Source organism: Notamacropus eugenii, chromosome 5 (assembly GCF_028372415.1).
Source record: "Notamacropus eugenii isolate mMacEug1 chromosome 5, mMacEug1.pri_v2, whole genome shotgun sequence".
NCBI classification, from domain to species: Eukaryota; Metazoa; Chordata; class Mammalia; order Diprotodontia; family Macropodidae; genus Notamacropus; species Notamacropus eugenii.
Window position 1 is genome coordinate 336,114,676 of NC_092876.1, and position 26,828 is coordinate 336,141,503.

Genomic DNA, 26,828 nt, shown 5'->3' on the forward strand with positions numbered 1-26,828 from the left:
AGAGACTTAGGCTAAATTCCAAGAAAGATTTCTTGAGGAGATTTGGATATTGGAAAGGATTATTTAAAGATTTTCCACTCCCACCAAGGTGACTTTCAAAAACTTTTAAGACTGTGAAAGAGAATTTTCAGTCTAAGTGGACTGATCTGTCATTTTGTCTACAGGTAAAGGATTGTTGTAGGGGTGACTTTTTGAGGGGTTCCCTTCTACTTCTAGAATTCTATGCTTATATAGTCAGCATGTGGTTTACTATGTAGTATAGAACATCTTTAAAATTTGTTTGTTCCTAGGAAATATCTAAAACTATTGCTAAGCTTATGGTTCTGCATACTCATGTGACCTAAAGTCATCCTGCAATATCAATTCAAGGTAGTTACTTACTGAAGCCCAGGATGGCTCACTGAGGCACTGGGTACTTACTAAAGTACCATGTGATCTAAAAGCAAATCACTCGGCCTCCTGGGGCCTCAAGTTTCTTTACCTGTTAAGTGAGAGTTGAAGGTCATATGTGACCTTTTAGTTATTTTCTAGCTCAAAATCTAGGTTTCCTCTAACTTGCCTTTTGTTATCCTCTCTATCCCCAGAAACACATGCTGAAGGAAGGAAAAGGCCGGATGCTTCAAGCCATCAGTCCCAAGCAGAGCCCAAGCAGCAGCCCCACCCGTGAACGTTCCCCTTCTCCCTCCTTTCGATGGCCCTTCTCTGTCAAGACTTCTCCCTCCTCCTCCCCAACGAACCTCTCGGTACACAAGGCTGTCCAGTATGACATAAGTGAAGATGATGAAGAGGACTAGTTGGCCATCTCATTTCCCTTCTTCCTTCCTCTGTCCTTGTCACTTCTAGCTGTCTTTTGAATTCCAAATTGTCAATCCCAACACTAAACTCAAGGACAGCTGTAGGCAAGGGAAGGAGGACCTGGGACGGAGATCAAAACTGTCCTCTCGAAGGCACTACCTTGAGAAACAGGAGGGACTGCCCTAGAAGCCTCCCTTCCAATTCCCTGCACCAGCCTCCGCGAGGACATTGCTTTACTGTTTGCTTTCAGATAATCTTGAAGGGAAAATAATAGTTTTTATTAATTAAAAAATTAGCCTTTTAAATGTAATAAGTGGAGCCCCAGCCAAGAGAAAAAAGATAGTATTGTTCCCAGAGGCCTTTTTTTCCTTTAATTCACTCTAATTTTATTTCTGCTCTGAAACAGATTGACTTGCCAAGTCCTTACACCTGATGTGAGCTATGCCAGATGTGGCTTAGGGAAAATGATGTGAACTTCCTTATAATTTGATTTCCATTTTTTCTATTATTTTTTGAAGGCAAAGCTGACCTCCTGAAGTTACAAATAGCCTAAGCACATAGCTGGCAAATGTGCCGAGGTGTAGTAGGGAGCTCTCAGAGGAAGGTCTCTGGGTCTGTCTCTTTTCACTCCTTGAGGTGGGTCTGCCGGAAATATGCTACCATTGTGATCCCTGAGGACAGTGGATAGAGGGATGATTCATCAAGCAGTTTCCCTGAAATTTTAATCTTTTCAGAAACTCATCTCCAATTTACCAAGCTGCCTGGAGCCCTTGGCGGGCTTTTGCCTCTTTTTCTCTACGTCTTGCTTTTAGAGCACAGAGCGTACTGTGATATTTGTGAAGGTGTGCACACACAAGTACACATTCATATGCAAACTCAGCTTCCAAACCGAATTCCAGTGAGGAAACAGTCTCGGACCCAACTATTCCCATATCTAGGACTTTACCTTGCTTCTACCAAAAAAGAAACCACTGCAAGTGTTTGAAGTTTTCAGTGTGTTCTCTTAAGGTCCCACACCCACATTTAATGATTGTAGAAGAATCCTTGGAATTTGGGAACAAAGAGTCAAGGACCTGCCTCCCTTTCTCTAACCATAGCCACACTCCCTATTCTGTTTTCCTCAGAACTTTCTTAACCTCAGTCAGTCCTTTCGGTCTCTTCCTCCCTTCTGAGAGACAGAGCAAACAGGGACTCTTCACCTCTCTCCTGCAAAGCAGAGCCCATATTCCTTGCCCAGCAGTGAGACCTGAGTTAGGTGCGGTCCTCCCTCTCTCCCTTCCACCCCGCATTCACCTGGGCCTGGCTCAGCCATTGGGAAGGTCCCATGGAATGCAGATGCTTAAGGCTGTGCTGCTGCCGCTGCTGCGCATGTGCCTCTTTCTTCGCTTCACCATCCTGCCTCCTCAACCAAATGACCAGCAGAGCAGCCACTCCCCACCCCAGTGCTCAGGTGGTGGGCCCAATGGGGAGACTGCTGATGTCTGACTCTGCGTGGTTGCTCATCAGTGCCCCTTGTGGGGGTGGAGTTTTAGTGTTTTCAGCTACGAAAACCATAAGTGGCTTTCTGTGTTTGTCCATGTGTTGGGGCTGTTTGCCTCCCATGGCCTCCCACACGAACACTTTCTAATAAAACCTGTTTTTTGTGCCTGCTAGATGACAAGTAATTGTCACAGGATTTACACTGTACCTACCCGGCAAGGCAGCTAGAATTCTTAAGATTTGAGTTGCCTAGAGAAGCTGCTGACACATCAAAATGAAGGAAATGAATAGAGGGAGACTTCCTCTGGATTCCCCAGTGGCTTATGGAAACTGTGTTTCTGATGAAGCGCCATTTTTATTCTGGAGCCTTTTGGTTCTAATGAGCTTTGGTTTGGGATCCTCTGAAACATTTACAATCAGTTTCTTCTGTTATGCTGCTTCATGGCTCCATTTGACCAAGTGTTAACTTAACTTCTTTGTTTCAGCCCGGCGGGCTTCCCTTATCAGTGGTGTTGTTTCTGTCTTGGACATTCTTCCTGGTACAGATTTTTCATTTTCTAAGGCTGTGTATTTGAAGGCTGATGGTGGGGAAGGTAAAGGTGTTACTGCTGAAATCTGTCTTCAAGGTCTTTTGTGGCACATCCTCTGGAGTGTCCTCAGTATCTGGAGTTTCCAATTTCTTCTCTCTTAAGATGTGTATTTACAAAGAGAGACCCTCAGAATTTGGTTCTTCCTACTTTCAGTTGTTCATCAGAAGTGTATTTACTTGGGGATTTTAGCAGATAAGACTTACTCCCCTGAGCCAGTGACTGATGGGATACTCTATTGGGATATGGCCCATCCTTACTTAGCAAGTAACCTTTAGGCAAATTGTTGAGCCACAGAATTGTTAAGCCTGAGTTTGGATTTTGACCTGTCTCAAGTAGACATCACCCAAACACAAATTTTCATGATGTTGAGTCCTTTTATAGCCAGAGCTGTTTGTTTGGATACCTTTAAAGTCTACATTTGGACATCTTTGTACCTGGGGAAGGGGGAAACCAAGAAAGAAAAATAATTGATACTACTGGAATGATGCCTCTTTGATGTTTTCCCAATTACAGTCTGTGCCATGATTACCCCTTTGTTCTCTGAAGTTGTAGGGCTGTTTCTCCGTGTCTTTGGATCAGTGAAAGCAGTGGCCCCAAATGGGATGGATAAGGTGAACATAGCATAACCTTAATAGAAGGATTAGAGCTAGATAATGGTCTGCATGTTACAAAGAGATGTTTGTGGCAATCCTGTAGATGCCACGACACTGACATTAAGGTTGGGTCATTTTAATAGCGGCCACAATGTGGACTGAGCAGAACATCTACTTTCTCCTTTTGCAAAGTCATCAGTCACCACAGCAGTGAGGAAATGGGATGAGAAAATAGAAAACATGAGAAAATAGAAGGAGTTTGTTTCTCCTCCTTCGGCCTCCGCTGAGAAGTCAAAAAGCAGACCATCATCAGAGGCTTAGGTGAAAATGTGAACCAGAGGATTCTGTAAATTATAGAGAGAAGGAAAAAACACAAAATAAAGGGAAGGTTCTATACACGTCATTAATAAAGGGATTAGGTAACTTCTTTCTCTGCCACGAAAACACCATAGCCTGTACCATAATTACGTTTTTTCTTTCTTTGCCTAGGGCCAAGTACCTAGTAAGTAGCATTGATGGAGGCTCATCTCCATAGCACTTTTTTGCAGTATTTCACATCTTTTGATTATCTTGATCTGGGTATGACTTCCTCTGTAAAGGAGTTTCATGCTTTTAAGACCTTAACTCTGGATCTGTTCCCCATAATCTCTTCACTTCAACTACATTTGCCTTTTTCTTCTGTCAAAAGCCATAGCTCTCAAGATTTTTCTCTGTATACAGTATCACAGGAAGCCTGACCAATGCAGATGAGAAAAAAAGAAAAAAGATTGATGTTTTGTAAGTAATTGTATTTTTTTTAACTCATCCATAGAAGTATTTATAAGAAACTATATTTTTCAGAGTCATGCCACAATGATTTGTACTTTTTTCTTCTCTTGGAGAACAGGTTGTCATGGGATATAAAATGGTCCCCCCTCTCTATTATTTTTCCAGATTAATAAATGAACATGGTCTTGGGGTTATGATATTAAAATACTAATTTCCTTTAAAAAAAAAAAAACACAGCATTTTCTTTCTGCCAAAGTCTTATGTAGGTTTACACTTGGCAGGGACAGGAAGGTAAAAAGTGAAATCATCTTTTGACATTAGGTTCCTAATTGAAATGATTCAGGTTAAGTTCATTCAGATTGAGTGTGGGCCTATCTGACCCCATAAACAAAGATTTGTCCTATTAGATTGTTTTGGGATTGAGGCTCCTGGGGGAAAGGAATTGTCTTGAGAAGAAACACAGGTCTTGGCATGAATGTATTAATAACTTCATCAATAATGCCATAGAGTCCAAAGGAACGTTGTCCTTCATTGGTGTTTAGTCTGTCAGTTTCTGTCTGTGTGTTGTTAATCTGTTCAGAGTTGTTTTGGCTTTTGTCATTTAGCCAAATAAAATGCAAAGTGATTTTAACCAGTGTTCTCATCTCATGTGTTTTTGACTTTGTGGTGGGGGTGGGGAAGGGAGGTGTGACCTATTTTCCCCTTTCCCAAATAGAGCTCATTGTTCCTAATTTGTATTATCATATTATATAAGCTGATTAATTGTGTATTGTCTCAGGGACAGTCTTGTTATATAGCCTGTTAGGGAAGCTTCACCAAATTTTTGCCGCACAGAAATAAAACCTGGCTCTAGTATCCAAATAATGCTTTTATGTAGTTATATAGCAAATGGGATTTCCATTTTCATTTTGTTCTTACCCCACAATCTGATCTTTAAGGCTTTGAGCATAGCTAAATTATGTTAATTATGTGCAGTTTCAAAAGACCTATTGCATTCTGGCAAGACTGGCAAACTTACTTTCCATTGCTTTGGGCTGTCCCAAATTGGTTATGGTGACATTTTATGTACAAATGGACGTTTGAGTACTCTGGCTTTAGGTTGGACTGAGACCTCTGTATATGCCACTCCCTACCCCTCAAAACAAAACCCTTACATTTGCAGAGTTTAAAACCCCACCTTTTAATTTTTTTAATAAAATAAAATCTTTTGTTCCTCTTTCAGCTCCCTTCTCCCTTCCCTCCCTCCCCCCAGCACTTTATCTTATTAAAATATTCAACTTAATCTCTGTAGTTATTTGCAGCCCGCATAATGACAGTGAGAATTTTCTTGTTCTTGTCACATCTGGACTAGTGAAGAAGGACCTTTGCATTTTGGGTAACTATTGTCATTGTTTGCAGAAGCCAGTCTGTGTTTGTTTAAGCTGTGGTTTCAGAGGATGGTTCCAGAAAAGAGAAAAATTCAAACCCCATCTTATCGTCTCGCTTCCGATAGAATATTCTTGTCAGTACGGTCATCAGAGAGGTCTGTATTACCAGAAGATGGCAGTTCATCACTACAAGACATTACATGGATCACATTAAGAAACAAAGGCAGTACCTTCCTGACAAATTCAAGTCTAAGTAGCCTGTTGAAAGTTCACTTGTTCTTTCATTTCAATCATGTTCAATTTTCATGACTTCATTTGGGGTTTTCTTGTAAAAAGTATTGGAGTGGTTTGCCATTTCCTTCTCCAGCTCATTTTACAGATGAGAAAACTGAGGCAATCAGGGATAAGTGACTTGCCCAGGGTCACAGCTAGGAAGTGTCTGAGGCTCAATTTGAACTCAGGAAGATGGGTCTTCCAGACTCGAGGCCCAGTGCTCTATTCACTGCACCACTTAGCTGCCCTGTTGAAGAGGCTTATGGGTTTTATCAGATCTCTTAATCTACATTTCTGTGATACTCCTGCAAGATTTCCTAGGATTATTGGTTTAGGCCTTCTTGATGCTAGTGCACCTGGAAGTAAGTTTAAACCTTACTCATTCAGTAGACCAGACTTATTATCAAACTGATGATATTACTGGAGATTGGTTGTTTAAAATCCCAATTACTACTTCTGGCTATATAAGCTGGACGCCTAGGTGATGCAGTATATAGAGTGCTGGGCCTGGAGTAGGAAAGATGCATCTGGCCTCAGATGCTTACTAGCTGTGTGTCCCTGGGCAAGTCACATAACCCTATTTGCCTCAGTTTCCTCAATTGTAAAATGAACTAGAGAAGGAAATGACAAACGGTTCCAGGATCTTTGCCAAGAAAACTCCAAATGCAGTCACGAAGAGTCTGACACAACTGAAAAACGACTGAATAACAACATATAGACAGCAGTGCCCAGGAATAGTAAAAGATTATTTGCATAGTACTACAATAAAGATGTTTATAGAACAGATAATATCTCCATCTTAGAGATCAGGAAATGTACCTAGAGTGGTTAAGATTGCTCAAGGCCATAATAAATTAGAGATGGAATCAGGACTAGTGTCCTAGTCTCTTGGCTTTTAATCTAGTCCTCTGTGACTTCAAGATAAGTTTTATGAGGATATTAAAGGGAATGCTTATGGTGCAACAATGGCTAAACTGTTTTATTACACAATACATCTCTGTTAGCATGACCTTTTTGATAAGGATACTTATTCTTACCCCAGAGATTATGTGATGGAAAACTAGTAGTCATAAACTCTTTGAATACTCTCGTCTGGGCATGACAGCTAGTCTCAAGCTATTAGGTTTTAATTTTCTCTCCCTATGTAAGGCAGAGGGGTGGAGGATCAAGGCGGCTTTGAACTCAGTAAAGACTCTTCTTCAACAATGAGCATCTGTAGGTGTTTGAGGCAAGCCGAGAATGTCTCTACCTCTTGTTTGTTTCCTTTTTTCCTGTTCTCCCTCCCGCACTCCCCAGCCTTCCTCTAGGAAGTTACTTCAGTTTGTAGATACTCACCTTGGGACCTGATTTTAGAGGAAAAAGGTGGAGAACAAGCAATTTGTCCAACGCTGGCCAGTACAGAGAAAATAGAAGGCTGCAGGGCAGTTAGTACGAGGAGCACCTGTGAGTGAGAACAAAGTGAGAGAGCACCGCAGACTATTCCCCTGTGTTTGAGGAAGACGTGTGTTTAGAGGAGAGGGAGCAAAAACAGTGAGTATGTATCTTCAAGTATAGAAGGACTGTTACATGGAAGGAGGAACTTGCTCTGCTTGTCTCTGAAGAGCAGAACAGGGAACAACAGGTGGAAATTGTGGTGTTCAGGTTAGACTTAATGTAAGGAAGAACTTCCTAAAAATTGCAGATATCCAAAAGTGGGATGTGTCATCCAGTCTGCAAGTGAAGACTGGATGGCCACTTACTGGAGACCTGGTGATTCTTCCGTTCCTTTCCAAATGAGATTTTGTATTTCTACATGAGGAGAGCAGAGGCCCTGGGATTTCCCAGTGTGAGCATAGGTCACCTTCTAGGTATTCCTCTGTCTTTTTCATTGTATATAGGTACAACCATGCTTATATTGCAAAGATAGGAGGGTAGGGGACACGTATATTCAAAATCCATGTGTACTAGAAAACTTCTTACTGTAGTTTTCAGCCTCTTTCCTCATCAGACATTGGACCAGAACTTCTAATCAGGAGTAATAAGTATTGATTTAAACTTCAAATAGGCAGTCTAAGCGTCCAAATAGGCAGTGAGGAACAGAACATAAAGACTGAATTGGCAAATCCGTTGATGATTAATCAAGTCAACCAGCACTTATTAAGCCCCTGCTTTTCAAGTCATATACAGTGTATTCTTCATCATATCTGTCCAGACCCCTCATCCACCCCTCCTTTACTCCCCATCCATTAACTGCTGTTTATCCTAGAGATGCTCCAATGTACCAGTTTTCTTAGTCAACTTAGTCAAAGGGAGGTTTTGAGTTTTCTTCTATTCTTTCATGTTAATCATGGACAGGATCTCACAAGCACAGTGCAGTTACTCATATGACTTTGGACTGCAGCAGGAAGTTGCTTTTTTCTTTAAGAATATTATTCAATTAAACTTGTTATATACCTAGCATCATATTTAGAGTTTGCTGGACATAGGAAGAAGTATAAACACAATGTTTGTTCTCAAGAAAATTAGAGTCTGATTGGAGATATAAAGCTACTTTATGAGTATTCATCACAGAGTGCTATTAGGTATTGAGGCAGCTAGGTGGTGCAGTGGATAGAACACCAGTGCAGGAATCAGGAGGACCTGAGTTCAAATCTCACTTCAGACACTTGACACTCACTAGCTGTGTGACCTTGGGCAAGTCACTTACACCCCAATCGCCTCATCCTGGGTCATCTCCAGTCATCCTGATGAATATCTAGTCACTGGATTCAGATGGCTCTGGAGGAGAAGTGAGGCTGGAGCCCTCCCTCCCTCAAAACAAAGTCAAGTGCAAGTCATGTCATGATTTCTCTGATGGCATGGTCTTCTTCGGCAACGAAGGACAAACACACTTTGTTGATAGGTAATGTATGCAGATATACTTAGATGACTCTGTGGTCTCATTCATTTGTAAGTTCCGACAATGCAACTGGCCATCTTTCCATGGCTGCTCATTCTGTGAGACTCTTCCTTGATTTCACTGGATACTGAAAGATTACCCCTAGACCACTGTGGCTATTACCTTGCCATCCTTTGCCCTCCCCCCTTGACCAATCCATCTTCTTTTCTGTCATTCAATTCCTTGATATATTTTGCTCCTTTTTGTTGAAGTTCCACATTGGTTATATGTTACAGGCTGCTTAGACCAATTGCTCTCTATATGTTTTAATGTTTTTGAGACTTGAGTCTCCCTACCTCACTCAGGCTAGAAGTGAAGCCACCACTGACAGGCCTAACCCAATACCACCCAACATGGAGGCAGCCTAGTGGCCCTCAGCTTCCAGGGCCCACCATATTGGTGGCAGGCTGTGCAGGTACCTGATTAGCTTAACTGTACTACAGTTCATAACTCCCAAACCAAGCCTCAGCCTCCCCCAGTAGCAGGGATTAAGTGTGTGCTGCTCCGTCCAGCCCTTGTGTTCTGTGTCTCATTGCTGCATGGCACCACGAGCAGCATTGCTCTTGTTCAGTCTTCTCAGTCATGTCCATCTACAAAGCTATGTATTTGTTGTTCAATAATTTTCAGTCACGTGTGACTCTTCGTGACCCCATTTGGGGTTTTCTTTGTAAACACACTGGAGTGGCTTGCTATTTCCTTCTCCAGCTTATTTTATAGGTGAGGAAACTGAGGCAAAAAGAGTTCAGTGACATGCCCAGAGTCACATAGCTAGTAAGTGTCTAAGGTCAGATTTGAACTCAGGGAGACTTCCTAACTTCAGATTCATCTCTATATCTGCTATGACTGCAGTAAGATATAATTATTTAATATAACTCAAATATATGACTGATAAATGCTGTGGGCTGTTCACAAGGTAAGAACTTAATATTGGTTTGAATTATTGTGAAGGGAGGTAATATTTGGAGGGAGGTAACAGATAAGATTTGAATAGGTGGAGAGGAAAAGTAGGGCCTTCCAAGAGCACTAGCAGCTGGTGGGGAGAGGGGCTGGAAAGGACTCCTGCAAAAAGAGGGAACTGAGCAATCCTGAAGCCAGGGAAAGTAAAGAGGTGGAGGGGAGGGGACCGAGTGTCCAAAGCACAGAGACAGCCAGTGCACAAACATTCATACAGGAGACAGAGTGTCTCATTTAAGGTACTGTAGCTGGATTGAAGAGTGCATGGGCAGGTATAAACTGTAAGAAGATTGGAAAGATAAGAAAAGGCCAGATCATGAAGAGCTATTGTTATACCAGACAAAGAATTTGATATTTAAAGCTGGGAATGATAGGGAGCTGCTGGAGTTTACTGAGCAGGGGTAGGGGCAGAGACAATGTCAGTCTTGAACTTTAGAATGAGCGCTTTGAGATCTGAGTGGAATATGGACTAGAGCAGGCAGAGACTTGAGGCAGGGAGACAGGTTAGAACACTATTGTAGTAGTCCAGGCCCAAGAAAAAGAGGGTTTGTACCAGGCTGGAGGCTGAATGCAATGGAGAGAGGGGGTGCATATAGGAGATGCTGCAAAGGTAGAAGTGACAAAACTTGGCAATAGGTTGAATACTTGAGGTGAGTGAGAGTGAGGAGTCAAGGATCACACTGAGGTTTCAAGCCTGCGTGATAGGAAAGGTGGTGGTGCCCTTGATTCTAATAGGCTAGTTTGGAAGAGAGGAGGGTTTTGAGGGGGAAGATAAAAAGTTCTGTTTAGGACAGGTTGAGTTTGAGATACCCATAGGATATCCATCTGGAGATGTCTGAGAGGAAGTTGGTGATGTATGATTGTAGCTCAGGACTAGGGCTGGATATGTAGATATATGGGATCATTTCTGTAGAGATGATAACTGAATCCATGGGAGCTGATGAGGTCACCAAACATAGAGTGGAAAGAAAAGAGGAATTAGGACAAAACTTTGGAGGATACGTATGTGTTATTTTGTGTTTTAATTATTTGTAGGTATATTTTGTATCCCCTAATTGTAAACTCTGTGGGCAAGGACTGTATCTTAACTAAGCTTATCCTCTAGCACCTAGAACAATCTTCTGCATGTGGTAGGTGTTTAATAAATGTTATATTAATTGTATTAACCTACATCTGAGGAGATGAGGATGTAGATTAGAGCAATGGCATTGGAAACACAGAATAAGACATGAGGTTAAAAAATATTATAAAGCAAGATGCGACAGTCAAAGTTGGCAAGTGGAGGATGAAAGGAGAGAGTTAAAAGATAATTCAGAAGTTTTAATGGATGAATGGGAGGATGATGGAAAGAAAAAGCATTTACAAAATTTTCATTTTGAGTTTTAAAATTTTTCATCTATGTTTTCATTTTGAGTTTTGAACTCAGATGGGATTATAAGATTATCGGTCAGGTCCAAGAAAGGTTGATGGCTAGAAATCTGGTAGCCTGAACACTGACAGCTGGAGAGCATCTTGAGGCAGATTATTATGCCATATTGAAATCAACTGACAGAATTGGAAATCTAAGGAAACATGACAAGCTTTCTTCCGAATATTTTAAGGACTGGTTAAAATATAGAAGGGCAGTTAGATGGTGCAGTGGATAGAGCGCCGGACCTGGAGTCAAGAAGATCTGAGTTGAAATCCAGTCTCAGACATTTCCTAGCTGTGTGACCCTGGGCAAATCACTCAACTCTGTTTGCCTCAGTTTCCTCATCTGTAAAATGAGCTGGAGAAGAAAATGGCAAACCACTCCAGGATCTTTTCCAAGAAAACCCCTACTGGGGTAATGAACAGTCTGACACAATGGAAAAACAACAACAAAACAGCAAATATTCAAGGCTGCTGTCTCTACACATCATGGGCACTCTATGAATGCTTCTGCCTTTCAAATTTTCCTTCCAGTTGTAACTTCTTACCCTTTTCCCTCTCCCTGATTCTTTTCATCTTTGGCTCAGTTGAGGACAGATTAGTTTTCTGGCTCCCCAAACCTGGAGGGGCTTTAGGAATGCCCTGAATTCCTCTTGGGACATTTGGGGCTAAGGTCAGAATTTTCTAGCTTGCAATATTGTTTCTCTCAGGTGATGGAACTGACAGCATTTGTGCACTTAGACGTAGTTACCTGAAAGAGAATGAATTTGCCTCCCATGTTCTGAGCGCGGAGGTGTAGCCTGGCCTGGCGGAAGAGGATGCCCAGGGCCCAGAGTGCCAGTAAGGTCGACACACCAAGGATGGTGTTCATCCACAAAGCTGTGCTCCTTTCAGAGATCTAGGTGAGTCAGAAAAGAAAGGAATTGGTGATAGAATCCTGCCCAGAATCTCTTTCTCCCCATGTTGATGGCAAGAAGGGAAAGGCCATAATGCCCTTTCCCACTTAAACCTCAACCACCTCTACTATGCTCCAGCTCACCAGAATGGGGAACGGCTTCTACGTTATGTTTGCTCAACTGGAGACTGAGCGTGTGGAGTGAGGCTCCTCTTGGGTTTTATTTCCACTCCCTGGCCCCTTCCTACTTACATCTGCCGGGTCATAGATGCCATCAGGTACCAGCAGCAGGCCCAGCAAAACAAAGACCATTTTGAAGAAGGCATACTGGAATGGGGCCAGCATCAGCACCTGCAACTTCTTCCTGAGGAGAGTGGGAGGAGGACATTGGCACTGAGCCCAGTCCTCCTCTGTTGCCCCATGAAGCCCTTTGATTGTGCTCAGAGAAAGAGGACTGCCATAATGGCTGCTCAGTCTGTGTTAGGTGGATCTTCTGTCTTCTGGGGGTTGAGACACCATAGGTTGGTGGGAAGGGAGCTGAAAAGAAGCTAAATCTTGAGTTCAAAGCCTGTCTCTGACATTTATTAGCTCGCAGATTTTGAGTAAGCCATTCAACTATTGTCTCAGTTTCCTCATCTGTAAAATGGGGATAATAATGTACCTGTCTCCCAGGTTGTTGTGAGGAACAAATGAGATGACACATAAAACACTTTACACCTCATCTCAAAGATGACAGCTCCTGGGCAAAATTCAGTGTTAAGGCAATTAGGTGGCATAGTGGATGCTGCTGAACCTGGAGGCAGGAAGACCTGAATTCACATTGGGCCTCGGACACTTAACTAGCAGTGTAACCTGAGCAAGTCTCACTTAACCTCTTCCTCAGTTTCTTCAACTTTAAAATGGGGCTTATAGGACCTACCTCTCAGGGTTGTTGTGAAGATTAAAGGAGATAATATTTGTAAAGTACTTAGCCCAATGCCTGGCACGGAGTAGATATTTAATAAATAAATGCTTTCTACCCTTCCCCTCCCCAGGGCTTAAGGAGCATGGCAGATATGAGCAAATGAAATAATTAATAGCCTGATCTGCACTGGTTAGCTACTGCAGAGGAATCTAAGGGGCTGGAAGGCGGGAGGGGGGACAGTCTCAGAGCCCTAACTCTCTCCTCAGTATGCCTCCACCGCTAGATGTTCTAAATGAGTCATCACCCTGACAAGGCAAAATTTCTAGAGGAAAAGGCTTTTCACAAGCCTGGGTCTATGATTCCCAACCTTTTCACCACCATTATTGTCCCTGCCTGAGCTGTGATTTTCACCTTGTGAGTCCTAATCTACATACATTCATATTCTCTCTCTCTCTCCTTCCCTCCCTCCCTCCCTCCCTCCCCCCCCCCCCGTCTTCCTCCCCCCTCCCTCCTTCCCTCCCTCCCTTCCTCCTATTCTCTTCCCCCCACCCCCGTCTCTGTCTCTCCCCCGCTTCCATACTTGGTAAGAATGAGGCGGGGACAGCAGGGGCAGCAGCAGCAACAAGGGCCAGTGTGGATTATCATTGGGGTGTCTTTCAGAGTCCTCAATACTGCTTCCTTCCCACCAAAGCCTTCCACCATGACCATCATTATCAAGTAAAAGCAAATAGCAAAATACCTGAGGATGGAGAGGAAGGGAAGGAGGTGGTTAGCTGTCTTAGGAAGGCCTGGGAGATTTGTTGCCTGGGGAAGGAAAAATTCAAAGTAGGGAAGAGGTGAGGTGGAGCTTGGGCTTAGATGTTGCTTTGCTGAAGGGCAACTGCAGCAGGGACTGACCTTGTGTGTGGAACAGAGGGAGATGGGAGAGCAGGATCAGGGGACAGTGGAAAAGGAGTGTCTGATTGTAGAAACAGGAAAAGGAATGCTCCTTCATAAAGAAGATAAGGGTACTTCTTAACAAGAACCCTGGGCTTCAGAAGAGCCGAATCCCCACAGTTACTCATCTTCTGCTCAGGAGCATGGGCTTGGGGGAGGCAGTCCTCTGATCAGCCCCATGTTGGGGAGAGGTTACAAATACAGGGAGGAGAGTAGAAGCTGTGGTTGCTTCAAAGCTAAATGGGGAGGAGCAGAACCCCAAGTCTGAGCTGTCCTCAGCATGTGCTGAGTAGGAGAAGCCAAACCCTAGAGGGGTCCTAGAATGCTTACGTGGTGACAGCCATCTCCACGAACATCAGGGAGCGAGGGATCCAGAGACCGCAGCAGCAAAATACAGACACTACCTACTTGGAAAGAATCAGAGACAGTCAGTTGGGATAAGGAGAATGCCTCGCTCCCCGGGAGAAGCATCTCTTTGTCCTCTATACCCCAAAGTCCAGGTTCTTGGGTGGGTGTGGTGTAAACTAGGGCAGAATGGTTGGTTGGTCTAGCACTGACGACCTCAAAAGACAATCCCATGACTTCAGTAGACACATCTATGTAGCTCACTCCCAAATCTATGCCTCCACTCCAACGTCTTCCCAGTCTAGGCTTGTATTTCTCTGCGCTAGATGTCTCCACTTGGATGCCCCACCAGCACCTTAAACATGTGTGTCACTTTTCCTCTGTGGACCTTAGTTTCCTCAGCTATAAACGTGGCAGGTTGTTCTGTACCACAATTCCTACAATAGTTGTTCCAAACCATCTCCCTTCAATCCCCCAAATCTGCCCTTCGCTTTCATTCTTCGCAGAAGGTCTCATCCACTGTACTTGAGAAGACTGAGGCCATTTGATGGTGAGCTGCCTCAAATCATAGAAAACATTGCTAAGAATTCTGAAGGGCAAGAAATGTAAGACCTTAACAACAAAGGAAGTTTTTAAATGTTTATTTTATTTTTAAGTTTTGAAGAACTGATACTATTTGAAGATTGAAACTCCAAAGAGAAGGATTGGAAAAAGTGAAAAACTGGTTAAAAGACATGTCCAAGAGTGGTATTTGGATTTCTGGATAATGTCATGAATTGCTTTGCTGTCCTCCTTTCCCTCTATTTCTCTTTACCTAAAATAGTATCCTCCAGATCAGAACTCCCCAGGGAGAATTAATCCACTCAATTTTGGAATTCTGCCCTGAGTTCAGAGCTATCCTGATTAGGGAGTGAGTCCAAACTCACCCAAACTACTATACTGAGCCATCCTCAGACCTCCCCGTGACATGTAGCCCTCTGCTCTGCTGCTGCCTTATGTACTTCCTTTCTCCTCCCACTATTCCTTTTCTACCTCTTGCTCTGGTCTAGGCGTAGTAATTAAATCAATGCTAGCATTATTTCTGGCTCCACACAGCATCCCTGTGGTTCTTTAGACCCAAAATGCCTTCCCTAGCAGACAGGGTTTGAATTCACATCTCTTCCTGACTCCAAGTGTAGGGTTTATCCTGTAAGCTCCTTGAGGACAGGATTTGTCTCACTTTTATATAAGATCCTCAATACCTAGCACAGTACTTGGCATATAAAGGCTTAGTAAATGCATTTTTTTCCTTCCTTCCTTCCTTCCTTCCTTCTTTCCTTCCTTCCTTCCTTCCTTCCTTCCTTCCTTCCTTCCTTCCTTCCTTCCTTCCTTCCTTCCTTCCTTCCTTCCTTCCCCCCACCTCTGCTTTACAATCAGCTTAGCTTTCTCTCCCCATCACTCTACTGAAACTGTTCTCCTTTGTTGGATCATCATTTATATCCTACCCCTTGAAGGTGAATATCCCTCAAGGGTCTGCCATGGGTTTTCTTCTCTTCTTTTCCTATATTTTCTCCTTTGGTGACCTCATCACTTCCAAAGGATTCAGTTATCATCTCTGTGCAAGTAGTTCCCAGATCTATAAATATATATACACTCTTAATGTCTCTTCTGACCTCCATTCCCACAGCCTGTTGAACATTCCAACTTAGATGTTCCATCGAGATGTCTTCTGCTCAGACAACATAGCCAGAATGCAGCTCATCTTTTCCCCTAAACCCCCTTCTCCAAATTTCCTCCAAATGTTCATATGGACTATTTGTGCCTGACCTGTGCTATAGCCAATTCATCTTGGTCCAACCAGTCCTCCTCCTACTGATGGCATCACCATTCTTCCAATCTCCCAGGTCCATAACCTCAGAAACATCTAGAAATTCTACCTCTATCTCCCTCCCATCCATCTCCTCTCTGGTTACAGGGTCACCACCCCGATTATCTCTTTGAAATAGTCTTCTAATTGGTTTCCCAAGGCACAGGTCCAAGCGCTCCTGCTCAAAAGACTTTTATTTGTCCTCTGTTGTCATTAGGGTAAAATTAAAAACCACTTAGCTTAGTGGTCAAACCCTGAAAGCTTGATATCTGGCTTTAATCTACCTTTCTAGTCTTATCTCACATTACTCTTCTTTATGTATTTTGCCTCCCAGCTTAAATGGCCTATTAGTTTTCCCCTAATCTTGACACCACATGTTCTCTGGTCTCCCCTCCCTCCTCATGTCAACTTGTCGAAATGTTTCCCTTCCTTCAGAGGCTTAGCTCAGGTGTCGCTCACTCCATGAAGCTTTTCCTGGAGCCCCCTAGTTGCTAGTGCATTCTCCCATCTCAAATTTTTATCGATCAATAGCAATAGCAATAGATCCTGTAGTTTATATGGAGCTTTAAAGTTTGTAAAGTGCTTTACAAAAACCATCTCATTTGATCTCCACAATAACCCTGGGAGGCACGTGCCATCATTATCCCCATTTTACAGATGAGAACACAAAGGAAAACAAAGGTGAACTGATTTGCCCAAGGTCACATGGTAAGTGTCTGAAGAAGTGAAATGTGAGATCCTTGAGGGCTGAGATTCATTTTTGAGTCTCACAAAATACAGTACCTTCCACAATGTAAGCATTTCATAAATTTTTGTTGGAAGAAATGAACTGAACCGAATCCTCCTGCCCTCTGGAGGATAACTCCTCAGACACTTGAATAGCTGAGTTTGACGGCTGCCCTATCACTAGTCCTTCTTCCCTGACCCCCCTCCGATTTGGTGGGTTTCTCACCGTTGGCGCAGAACTGCTCCACATCAGGGTCTTCCTTTTGATTGGACACCGAGTATTCTTGTACAGGTAGAGGGCATTCTCCACATAGATGATGACAGAGCCTACAGTGAACAGGGTCAGGATCCCTGTGATAGCCAGCTCCACAGAATTCAGCTCTGGGGTGGAATAATAATAGCAAAAAGTAAGTATGGCTTACCTTTACATAATACTTCGCCATTTAGAAAGTAGTTCACATCGATTATTCAGTCTGATCCTCAAAGCAATCTTGAGAGTCAGCTATGGAAAGTAGTACCGCTAGGGACGTTTTAGTGCCTTGCGCAACGTCACAAGGGGCAGCTGAATGGTGCAGTGGGTAGAGTGTCCAGGCCTGGAATCAGGAAGAATCATCTTTCTGAGTTCAAATCTGGCCTCAGACACTTACTTGCTATGGGACTCTGGACAAGTCACTTCACCCTGTTTGCCTCAGTTTCCTCATCTGTAAAATGAACTGGAGAAAAAATGGCAAACCACTTCAGTATCTCTGCCAAGAAAACCCCAAATGGGGTCACAAAGAGTCAGACATGACTGAAAAAGGCCTGAACAACAAGGTCTCATAAAATAAATGATTAGCAGAGCTATTCAGTAGTTCTACAGTTCTCAGTTGTAGTTTCTACATGCCAGAAGAGTACACGGCTAGGTCTAGATTAGTGCAAATAACGAATCCCAGGAAGTGGTCACATATGTTCAAATTCACGCTATTTCCAGGTACAATTATGTAAACTATGGTACTGGTTTCCAACCCAATGAAGATATACAGTGTAAATTTGAATAAGGAGAATAGTTAATGGAATTCATTGTTTGCACTAATTGAGACCTAATTGTAATAGTCTTTTCCAGGTTATAGCCAACTCTTCGTGACCCCATTTCTTGGCAGAAATACTGGAGTGGTTTGTCATGTCTTTTTCCATCTCATTTTACAAATGAGGAAATTGAGGTAAAACAGGGTTAAGTGACTTGACCAGAGTCACGCAACTAGCAAGTGTTTGGGGGCAGATTTGAATTTAGGAAGATGACTCTCTCTGACTCCAAGCCCATACTGCTTCCTGGCTGTATTCTATAACCTGGAAAAGACAGATTCAGCAATAGCTTTGCCAAGAAAACTCCACAGATAGTGTGATCCATGGGGTCATGAAGAGTTGGATATGACGGAACGACAACAGACTACAGAGAGGAACAAGGACTGAAAAAAGGTCGTTTGATTTGGTAATGAAGAGATCGTTGGCCCTCTGGAGAAAGAACATTCAGCAGAGTAATGAGATTACAGATCAGATGGGGAGGGGTTGAAAAGTTACTAGAGACAAAAAGTGTAGACAACTATTTCTTAGATTCTGGCTGAGAAAGGGAAGAAAGATACAAGTTAATAGACCACAGATCTAGAATTAGAAGAGACTTTACGATCCAGGAGCGTGGGTCAAATGAGGTTTCCTTCGATCCGAGGGAAACCTAGGCTTGCTTCTTTTGCTTCAACAGAAAAAGAGAAGTGCTGCCTAATAATCTAGTAAGATATTGCTGGTCTACATCAAACACCATACTTGCCCCTTCTCTCAGTCAGTTCAGTAAATCTTCTCTTATAATCCCTTCCCTCCTCTCTAATCAATACTACAGTTTGTTCTAAACCAGCCTCCCCCACACTATGTTTCGTGGAATTCTGGTATTCTATGCTATGTGAAGAGAAATTCCATGAAAAAGTCAGTGTTATAAGTAATTTCCCCCTAAAATATTAAAAGTGAAATTATCTGTGGTATTTTTTATTTATAAAAGGGCTTAATTTCCCCTCTTTTGTACCAAAATATCACCAACCCTCACCCTCTCCTTATTGCTAGGGTTTTCTATGCTGTCAGGTCCCCACACCAGTATTTCCATCAATCTATTTTGATCAGGAAAAAAACAAGTGGATAATGAATGTCTCTTGCCCAGATTAGAACATGCATATATATGCACATTTATATAGAGTTGTCCATCAGCAAGGAATTCTGGGACTAAGAGTACATATGGACAATGAGTTGGGCCCAGAGCTTGGCAGGAAGAGGAAAGTGGGCTGAATTACCTACAGGAAATTCCAAAGTTTCTTCAATGGTCCCAAGCTTCCCATGAAAGCAAAGACCCATCATTGTACTGCCAACATCCTACCGGTGATGTAAAATGTAGAACACAATAGTGTCAAAAGAATTCAAAAGGTATGACAAAGGGCAAAGGAGAGGTCTATATGGTGGGTATGAGCTTGCTCTGATGTTTAACTCATGAGAAACTGAAGGAAATAGGAACCAAGATGTCATCAATTGTATGACAGGAAGAGAAGATGGTCTGGTCTCTTCTGTCTTGTGGTGTTAGAAGAAATCAAGGAAGGACTTCAACACACTGAGAGGATCCTCCCTTCCCTGCCTTCCCTTCCCGGAAGTCCCCCTGTGGAGAACTTATGGCAAGACTTGGATAAGAGTTACCAAGGATAAGCAGGCATGGATAGATTTCAGACTTCATCACTGGAGAAGCTTCCAAATTGTTCTGATCACAGATCTCTTTGATTATTTGGTTCTATATATTTTAAGCCCAGAAAAATTTCATTGAATGTTCCATTAGCAAACAGTAATTTTTACAATCCTTTAAGAAAAAACTCAGCTTATGCTAAAAAATGTTTTGTTAAAGGGCTAATGGCCTCTTTAGAAATAAACTGACCAAAATTTAGTGACAATTTAGCAGAATTCATTAATATAGAAGTAAAGTCATTTTGCAACAAACTCCAAAACAGTCCCAGTTTGACTCCTTTGCTTCTGTTCATGGAAGCACCATTGTGTCAGGCTCTCAACTTTCGAGTCACCTTTGAGTTCTGACTAATTTCCTATATATTGTCATTTACCAAATCTTATTGATTCTTCCTTTATAATGTTGCTCAGCTCTGGGCCTTTTCTTTTATTCTTATTTTCTCTGCCTTAATCCAGGGCCTCATTACCTTACTTTTGGATTGATGTAATCACCTTCAATTCGCTTCTTTGGATATGTCCTCTTTCTCTTCCCATCCAGACCATCCATTCATTCCTATGTACTTTTATTAGTGTGCTCACTGATAAATCATTCTAACTTACCCCTTCTTTCCTGCCACTGTCTTCCTCAAAAACTTTCAATGACTCCCAATTGCCTAAGGAATAAAGTCCAAACTTCTGTTTTCCCACGCTCTCCACACTCTGACTTCAGCTTCCCTGCTCAACCTCCTTTATTCCCTACCTTTTGTTCCAGCCAGGCTAGCCTCCTCACTCACTTGCAACATTCATTCCTGTCTCTGCCATGTCCTCCATGCTCTGTCTCCCACCTGGAGGGACTGTCTCATCTCATCTCTCCATCAAACCAATTTTTGCTCTTCTTTTTAGGATTCTACTTCTATTCCATCGTTATTATGAAGCTTTGGCAGCCACACTGATCTCTCCCTTCTCTGAGATCCTTTTAATATCTGTACCGCTCTTTTGGGCACTTACATTGAAATACAAAACAGTAAATGATGAACTGTCCAATGGCAGTGTAACTTGTCTCCCCAATTAAACTGGGAGCTCCTTGAGGGCAAGGATGATATCATTTGTTCGTGAGAGAAAAGGGATTTTCCTTAAATTTGGATGAATATTTTTTGTTTTGTATATTATCATTATTTTGCAATAATTTCCTGCCCTTCCCCTCACCCCATAGATCCTAAATTCACAACAAAGAAAAATAGCAAATAAAGCAAACAGACCCCAAGACTGCCACTGGTGGCTGAGATGAGCTTGTTTCCCCACTAAATGTTTGGTTAACAAAAAATGCTATTTGACATATGTAGTAGAAAGGGACAAAGAGCAAGTTTATAATGAAACTGAAGACTATTCATTATCCTACTCAGATTTATTAACCCTTCACTGTGATCTAGCATTGCTTAATTGAATTCTAGTTTGATCCATAGCATGGCACAATTCAGCTGTTGGATTTAATTCTGCACGAAAGTGGTAGAAGAAGAGAAAGTTTGTAGAGAAACATGGAACTCATTCGCCTGCAGGGATACTTGCAGGAGAAGATATTAGAGTAATTCAATCAGTTGATGATGGGAGGAGAGGCAGACGATGCACAGAGATCTGATCAGATGCCCCCATGGAATTTTCTCTTAGCTTGCGATTTTGTGACATCCAGAAATGGCTACTTTTTACCCATAAATTTCAAATCCATCTAGTTTCAAATCTATCTAGGAGCAAATCAGTAATGTGATTACTTATCCCAGCAACCTGTCTCTCTCTGCCTCTATCTTTATCTCCATTTCCTTTTATTTTTTCTTTTTTTGCACTTTCTCTCTTCTCCTTCTTTCCCTCTCTCCCTCTCCCTCTGTCTCTCTGTGTCTTTCTTTCCCTGTTTTTCTGTCTGACTCTCTCTGTATCTCTCGGTCTCTGCTTCTCTCTCTCTCTTCCTGCCTCCTTCCCATTCCAATTCCTGGTTTGGAAACCACTCATTTATACCTAATAACCTTAGATGTTTGGCTTGGGCACAGAGAGAGTAAATGACTTGCCCAGGGTCACATAGCTAGCATGAGTCAGTCAGGAGTTGAACCCAGATCTTTCTTAGTCTAAGGCCAGCCCTCTGCTATGATCTCTGTCATCATAGTACAGAAAGATGTATACGTAGAAGGGCTTAATACATATCTGTTGAATTGAATAATACTATGCAATAATAGAAAGGCTGTTGAGAAAAATCACTATGATACTGTAAAAATCAGTTCATCATAGGTATCTGAAAAACTGGTGAATTCATCATTATAGACACTCCCTTATTTATTTATTCCCAAACACTCTATAGTGAAGAGTCTACACCTTAGTAAATGCTCTTCCTGAGTTGATGTAAGGGGAAAAAATCACCACCTGCTAATTAATGAACCTCTCCAAATTTAGCTGGTCTGGTCTTCTGATGACAAGCAGAGAACCCAATGTTGGGCTCAAATCCAAAGTCCTTCCAGCGGGGGCAGCTAGGTGGCACGACTGGTCAGGAGGATCTGAGTTCAAATACAGCCTCAGGCACTTACTAGCTGTGTGACCCTTGGCAAGTCACTTAATTAATCCCGATTGCTTCCCCCCCCAAAATAAAATAAAATAAAATCTCACCAAAGTCCTTCTAGGTTTATAGAAACTACTTGCCCAAGTTTGCTGAGGTTTGTTTTTTTTTTTGTCACAGTCAATAACCATTTATTAAGTGCCCACTGGGGTGCCAGGCACTGTGCTAACCATTAGGGGTCCAAAGAAAGGCAAGAGACAATCCCTGCTCTCAAGGAGATTGCATTCTAATGGGGGAGATAACTTGCACGTGTTCTATGTGCAAATAAACAAGATATAGACAGGAAAAACCAGGATAATCAACAGAGAGAAGGCACTGGAATTGAGAGGAATCAGGAGAGGCTTCTTGGAGAAGATAGAATTTTAGCTGAGACTTGAAGGAAGCCAAGAGAAATCAGGAGGTGGAGATGAGGAGGGAGGGCATTTCAGGTATGGGGATGACTGGATGTCATCAGAATGACTGGAGCTGATGCCAAATGTCTTGTTCTGGGAAGAGCAAGGAGGTGGGTGTCACTGGATAGCATGATGAAGGGGAAGGGCTGGCAAGGTATGAAGTATAAGTAGCCTGGAAAAGTAGGAGGGGGTCAGATTATGAAAGATTTTGAAAGCCAAGGAGAGGATTTTATATCTGATCCTGGAGGTGATAGGGGAGCCACTGGAGTTCACTGACCAGGGGCTCAGGGTGATGAGCTTTGGAGCAGGACTATAATGGAGGAGTATAGATTGAAGGATACTTAGAACAACAAAACCAAGGAAAATTAGATCTCAAAATGAGCTACATTCACCATAGAAAAGTTTACAATTAGTAACCCACTTATAGTTCCTAGAGAAGTTTATATGACTGGATTTTCCTGCTAGTTTTTTGAGCTCTCCAGTAAGTAAAGAAGGTCATTTGACACCTTCCAAGGATATATGCTTTACATGACCCTGGACCATTTCCAGTCATCCCGATTGATATCTGGCCATTGGACCCAGAAAGCTCCGGAGGAGGAAGTGAGGCTGGTGACCTTGCACAGCCCTGCCTTGCAGGTCATGGCATCACCTCCTTGATATCATGGTCCTCTTGCAGAATGAAGGACAAACAACAACTTTACAAGACTGCAAAATTGGGAACCTGTACGAGGCCTTTTTCCTTTGTACTCCTCCCACCCTGAACCTCCTTCAGATTGTTTCCAGGTGATGTCTGACTCACTAGTGAGGAGCTGGGCTGCTGTAGGAGGCTGAGAAAGGCATTCTGCTGGAACACTGTGGTTGATGGTCAGCACCTCGAAAAGACTGGGTGGAAACCTAGGAGAGAAATACATCTCACTGACTCCAATGTTCAAAATCATGGTGGGAACAGACGGACTTTGTGTAGGTGGGGGTTCATCCTTGAATTACCAAATGTTCTCTCTAGCCTCTGTCCTCTCCAACCATTATGGACTGGATTCTGTAACCATTCAGATCTAGAAGTGACCCTAGAGATCCTCCAGAATCCTTTATGAGAATCAGGTCTAGAAGCAACTTTGGAGATCCTTTGGAAACAGTCCTTCCATTTTAGAGGTAAAAGAAACTGAGGGCCAGAAAAGGGCAATGACTTGCCTGAAGTCACATAGCTATAATGAAGCAGTCAGGATTTGAACTCAGGTCTTTGGCTCCTACCTGTGTTCTTTTTGCTATATGGCACTATCTCTGTGGGTTGATCTCATTTTTGTTCTCAATTTCTCCCACTTCTGCAAGTGGAAAGATCCTTGACATGGGGAGGACTAAGCACCTTGACTGAAAAACCTATCATACTCAGAGGGCAAGACTTGGCATGGGATGGGAGGAGGGGAAAGGGAAGAGAATAAGCATTTACATGGTGCCTACTATGCGTCAGGCAAGGGCTAGAGCGTTTTTCCTACATTTTTTCATTTGAGCCTTGCAACAATCCTGAGAGATCTTTGATGTTATTATCCCCATTTTACAGTAGAGAAAACTGAGGCAGACAGAATTTTCAAGTGACTTGCCCAAGGCTACACTACACAGCTGGTAAGTGTCTGAAGTCGGATTTGAACTCAGATCTTCCTGACTCTAGGCTCTTGCTCCACCAGTTGCTATCATGACATAGTTGAAATCATGCGAGTTTTGGAGTCAGAGGACCTGGGTTCAAATTTTGCCTCTGAAGCTTACTATCTATGTGACCCTAGGTAAGTCACTTCACCCCCATGGGCCACCCCTGCATTCTCATCTGTGATTCTGTGACTGCTGTCTGGGATTGTGGCTGCTCTCCAGGAAAGCCTGGCCCTCCTACCTGTCAGTGACACAATTCCATCCTCCTCTCACCACCCAGATCTGGTCAGGAGTGACCAAATAACACAGAGAAAATTACTGCTTTCCACATGGGGTCAACGTGTCAAGCGGAACCACTGTCCCCAGGGCAGCCTGAGTCTTCCCTGACTTTCTTCAAGTCTCATTGGAATTCCATGTTCTATGAAATTGTACATATCCTTTGATCCAGCAATACTATTGCTACGTCTATCCCAATGACCCAGAGGAGTTTCTTTGTCTCTCTCCCTGGGCTGGACCACTAGCTTGTTCCCTTTCTGTGCCGGGAATGGGTTCAATGTGAAGGTTCCCACTGTGGGAAGTAGACATAGTGGCTACCTAGGTACAAGGCGGGGTTATTTGGCGGGGGAAAGGGGATACCTAGAGCTCAGCAATCAAACTTCCAGGGACTTAAAGTTCCGGAGCTTCTTTCACTTACCTGGGGTCCTGTTTCGTCTGGGTCTCGCCTGGCTCCATTTTCCAGATTTGTCAGTTTGCTGTCTGGCTGCCTCGAGGCTGGGTGAGGGCGAAGTTCAAGGCTCTGACTGAGCTGCTGAGATTTCAGTGTGGAGCTGGAGCTTCTACACCTAACCTACTCCCTCTCTGTCCTCCTTCCTGTGAGGCCAAGTTCCTGGTGGCAGAGTTCATTTCTAGAAAAATGCAATCGGTTGAATGCCTCAGGTCTTGACTCCTCCCTGATTTCCTGTGTTTTCTATCTTCTCACTCCCACAGATAAACCCTATTCCTGGCAACAACCTCTAGTGACCTTTCAGGGCTGGCTATCAGGGAGATTCCTATCTTAGCAGTAGAGTATCCCAAAGCCTTTGGGCTTGGGGGGAACGTGGGGGGGGGGTGGGGCGGAGGGCAGAAATTCTTTTTCCTCACTCATGAGTTCTTAGTCAGGAGATTGGAACTCTCTTTCTTCTCATCTACACCTCCTAACTTCTTTGACTTTCTTCAAATCTCATTAAAATTCCATGTTCTATAAAATTGTACATATCCTTTGATCCAACAATACTATTGCTACGTCTATTCCAAAAACATTAAAAAAAAAGTGGGGGAGAGTAAAGGACCTATTAGTACAAAATATTTATAGCAGTTCTTTTTGTGGTGGCAAAGAATTGAAAATTGAAGAGATGCCCATGGGAAATGGCTGAACACATTGTGGTGTATGAATGTAATGGAACACTATTGTGCTATAAGAAATGATGAGCAGGCAGATTTCAGAAAAACCTGGAAAGACTTACATGAACTGATGCTGAATGAGGGGAGCAGAACCAGGAGAATGTCATACACAGTAACTGCAGTTCAATGAAGAACTATGAATGACGTAGCTATTCTCTGCAATACAATGATCCAAGGCAATCCCAAAGGACAACTGATGGAGCATACTATCCACCTCCAGAGAAAGAATTGATATTATTTTAATACAGACTGAAGCAAACCATTTTTCACTTTCTTTCATTCTTTTTCTTTTATTTGAGTCTTCTTGTACAAAATCACTAATGTGGAAATGTTTTATACAAATGCACATATATAACCTATATCTGATTGCTTTTACTGTCAAGAGGGGGACAGGAAGGAGGTAGGGATAAATTTTGGAACTCAAAACTTTTTTTAAAAATTGCTTTAATGTAATTGGGGGAAAATAAAAAACATACATTTGTATATATATGTATATGTATACATATATGCATCCATGTACACATATACACACATGCATATGCATATGTGTATAGATATACAGTATACATCTACATGCATGCATGTATATATATGTATATAAAGAATCTCTTGTTCTATGGGCATTCTTTACCCATCCCCCTTAATGCCAGGAGTACCTTCCCTCTGCTGATTATCTCCAGTTTATCCTGTCTGCATCTTGTTGGTACGTAGTTGTTTATATATTGTCTTCCTCCTTAGACCATGAGCTCCTTGAGTACAGTTTTTGTTTTTGTCTGTCTTTGTATGCCGGTGCTTAGCACGATGGTACATAGTAGGTGCTTAAGACATGCTTGTCGACTTGACTTGTTGCTCAAGAGTCCAGTAGAAAGACACATTAATAAAGCCTTCCACCAACCCTTTTCTTCTCTTGTTGTACATCTCTTTTTATCTATGGGAAAAAAAATGGACCCAGGGCTTATTTCATGAACCAAAACCATGGTTGGGAGCTGCTTCTCAGAGAGCAGAAGCTAGAAAGGGGGGAGAGGGGCAGGTGGAGGTCCTGGCTAAACATATTGGGCTAATTAAACTCCACAACTTTGTCTGAAACATTACTGATGTAGGAGGACGGAGGTGCTGGTGGTGACAGGGCAGGAATCAGGCTTCTAGGACACTGAGCATTAAAATAGAAAGAGAATCTAACCATATGGGGATTTTCTAACTAGCCATCATTTTTCTGTCTTGAACATGATCTCCCCTGAAG

General features: G+C 42.6%; 2 protein-coding genes across 5 annotated transcripts in view; one reads left to right on the top strand and one right to left on the bottom strand.

Moving 5' to 3' along the window:
* Positions 1-4,856, top strand: part of PCYT1A (phosphate cytidylyltransferase 1A, choline) — a 100,784-nt gene extending 95,928 nt beyond the window's left edge. For 3 of the 4 annotated variants that reach the window (XM_072613669.1, XM_072613670.1, XM_072613671.1), the window contains one exon: positions 585-4,856. In XM_072613669.1, coding sequence (XP_072469770.1) covers positions 585-794 — 210 coding nt within the window. In that variant the 3' untranslated portion in view covers positions 795-4,856. The remainder of the gene's footprint in view (positions 1-584) is intronic. The other variant, XM_072613672.1, reaches the window with a different exon arrangement.
* SLC51A (solute carrier family 51 member A) lies at positions 4,225-24,975 on the bottom strand. The gene is made up of 9 exons (XM_072613673.1): positions 24,843-24,975; positions 23,310-23,404; positions 17,025-17,179; positions 14,212-14,285; positions 13,526-13,684; positions 12,294-12,405; positions 11,898-12,044; positions 7,201-7,306; positions 4,225-5,778 (listed from the first exon to the last, which is right to left on the bottom strand). Exons 1-9 carry the CDS (start codon positions 24,878-24,880, stop codon positions 5,642-5,644), a joined length of 1,023 nt encoding a protein of 340 aa, XP_072469774.1. The 5' UTR covers positions 24,881-24,975; the 3' UTR covers positions 4,225-5,641.
* Positions 24,976-26,828: the final 1,853 nt, after the last annotated feature.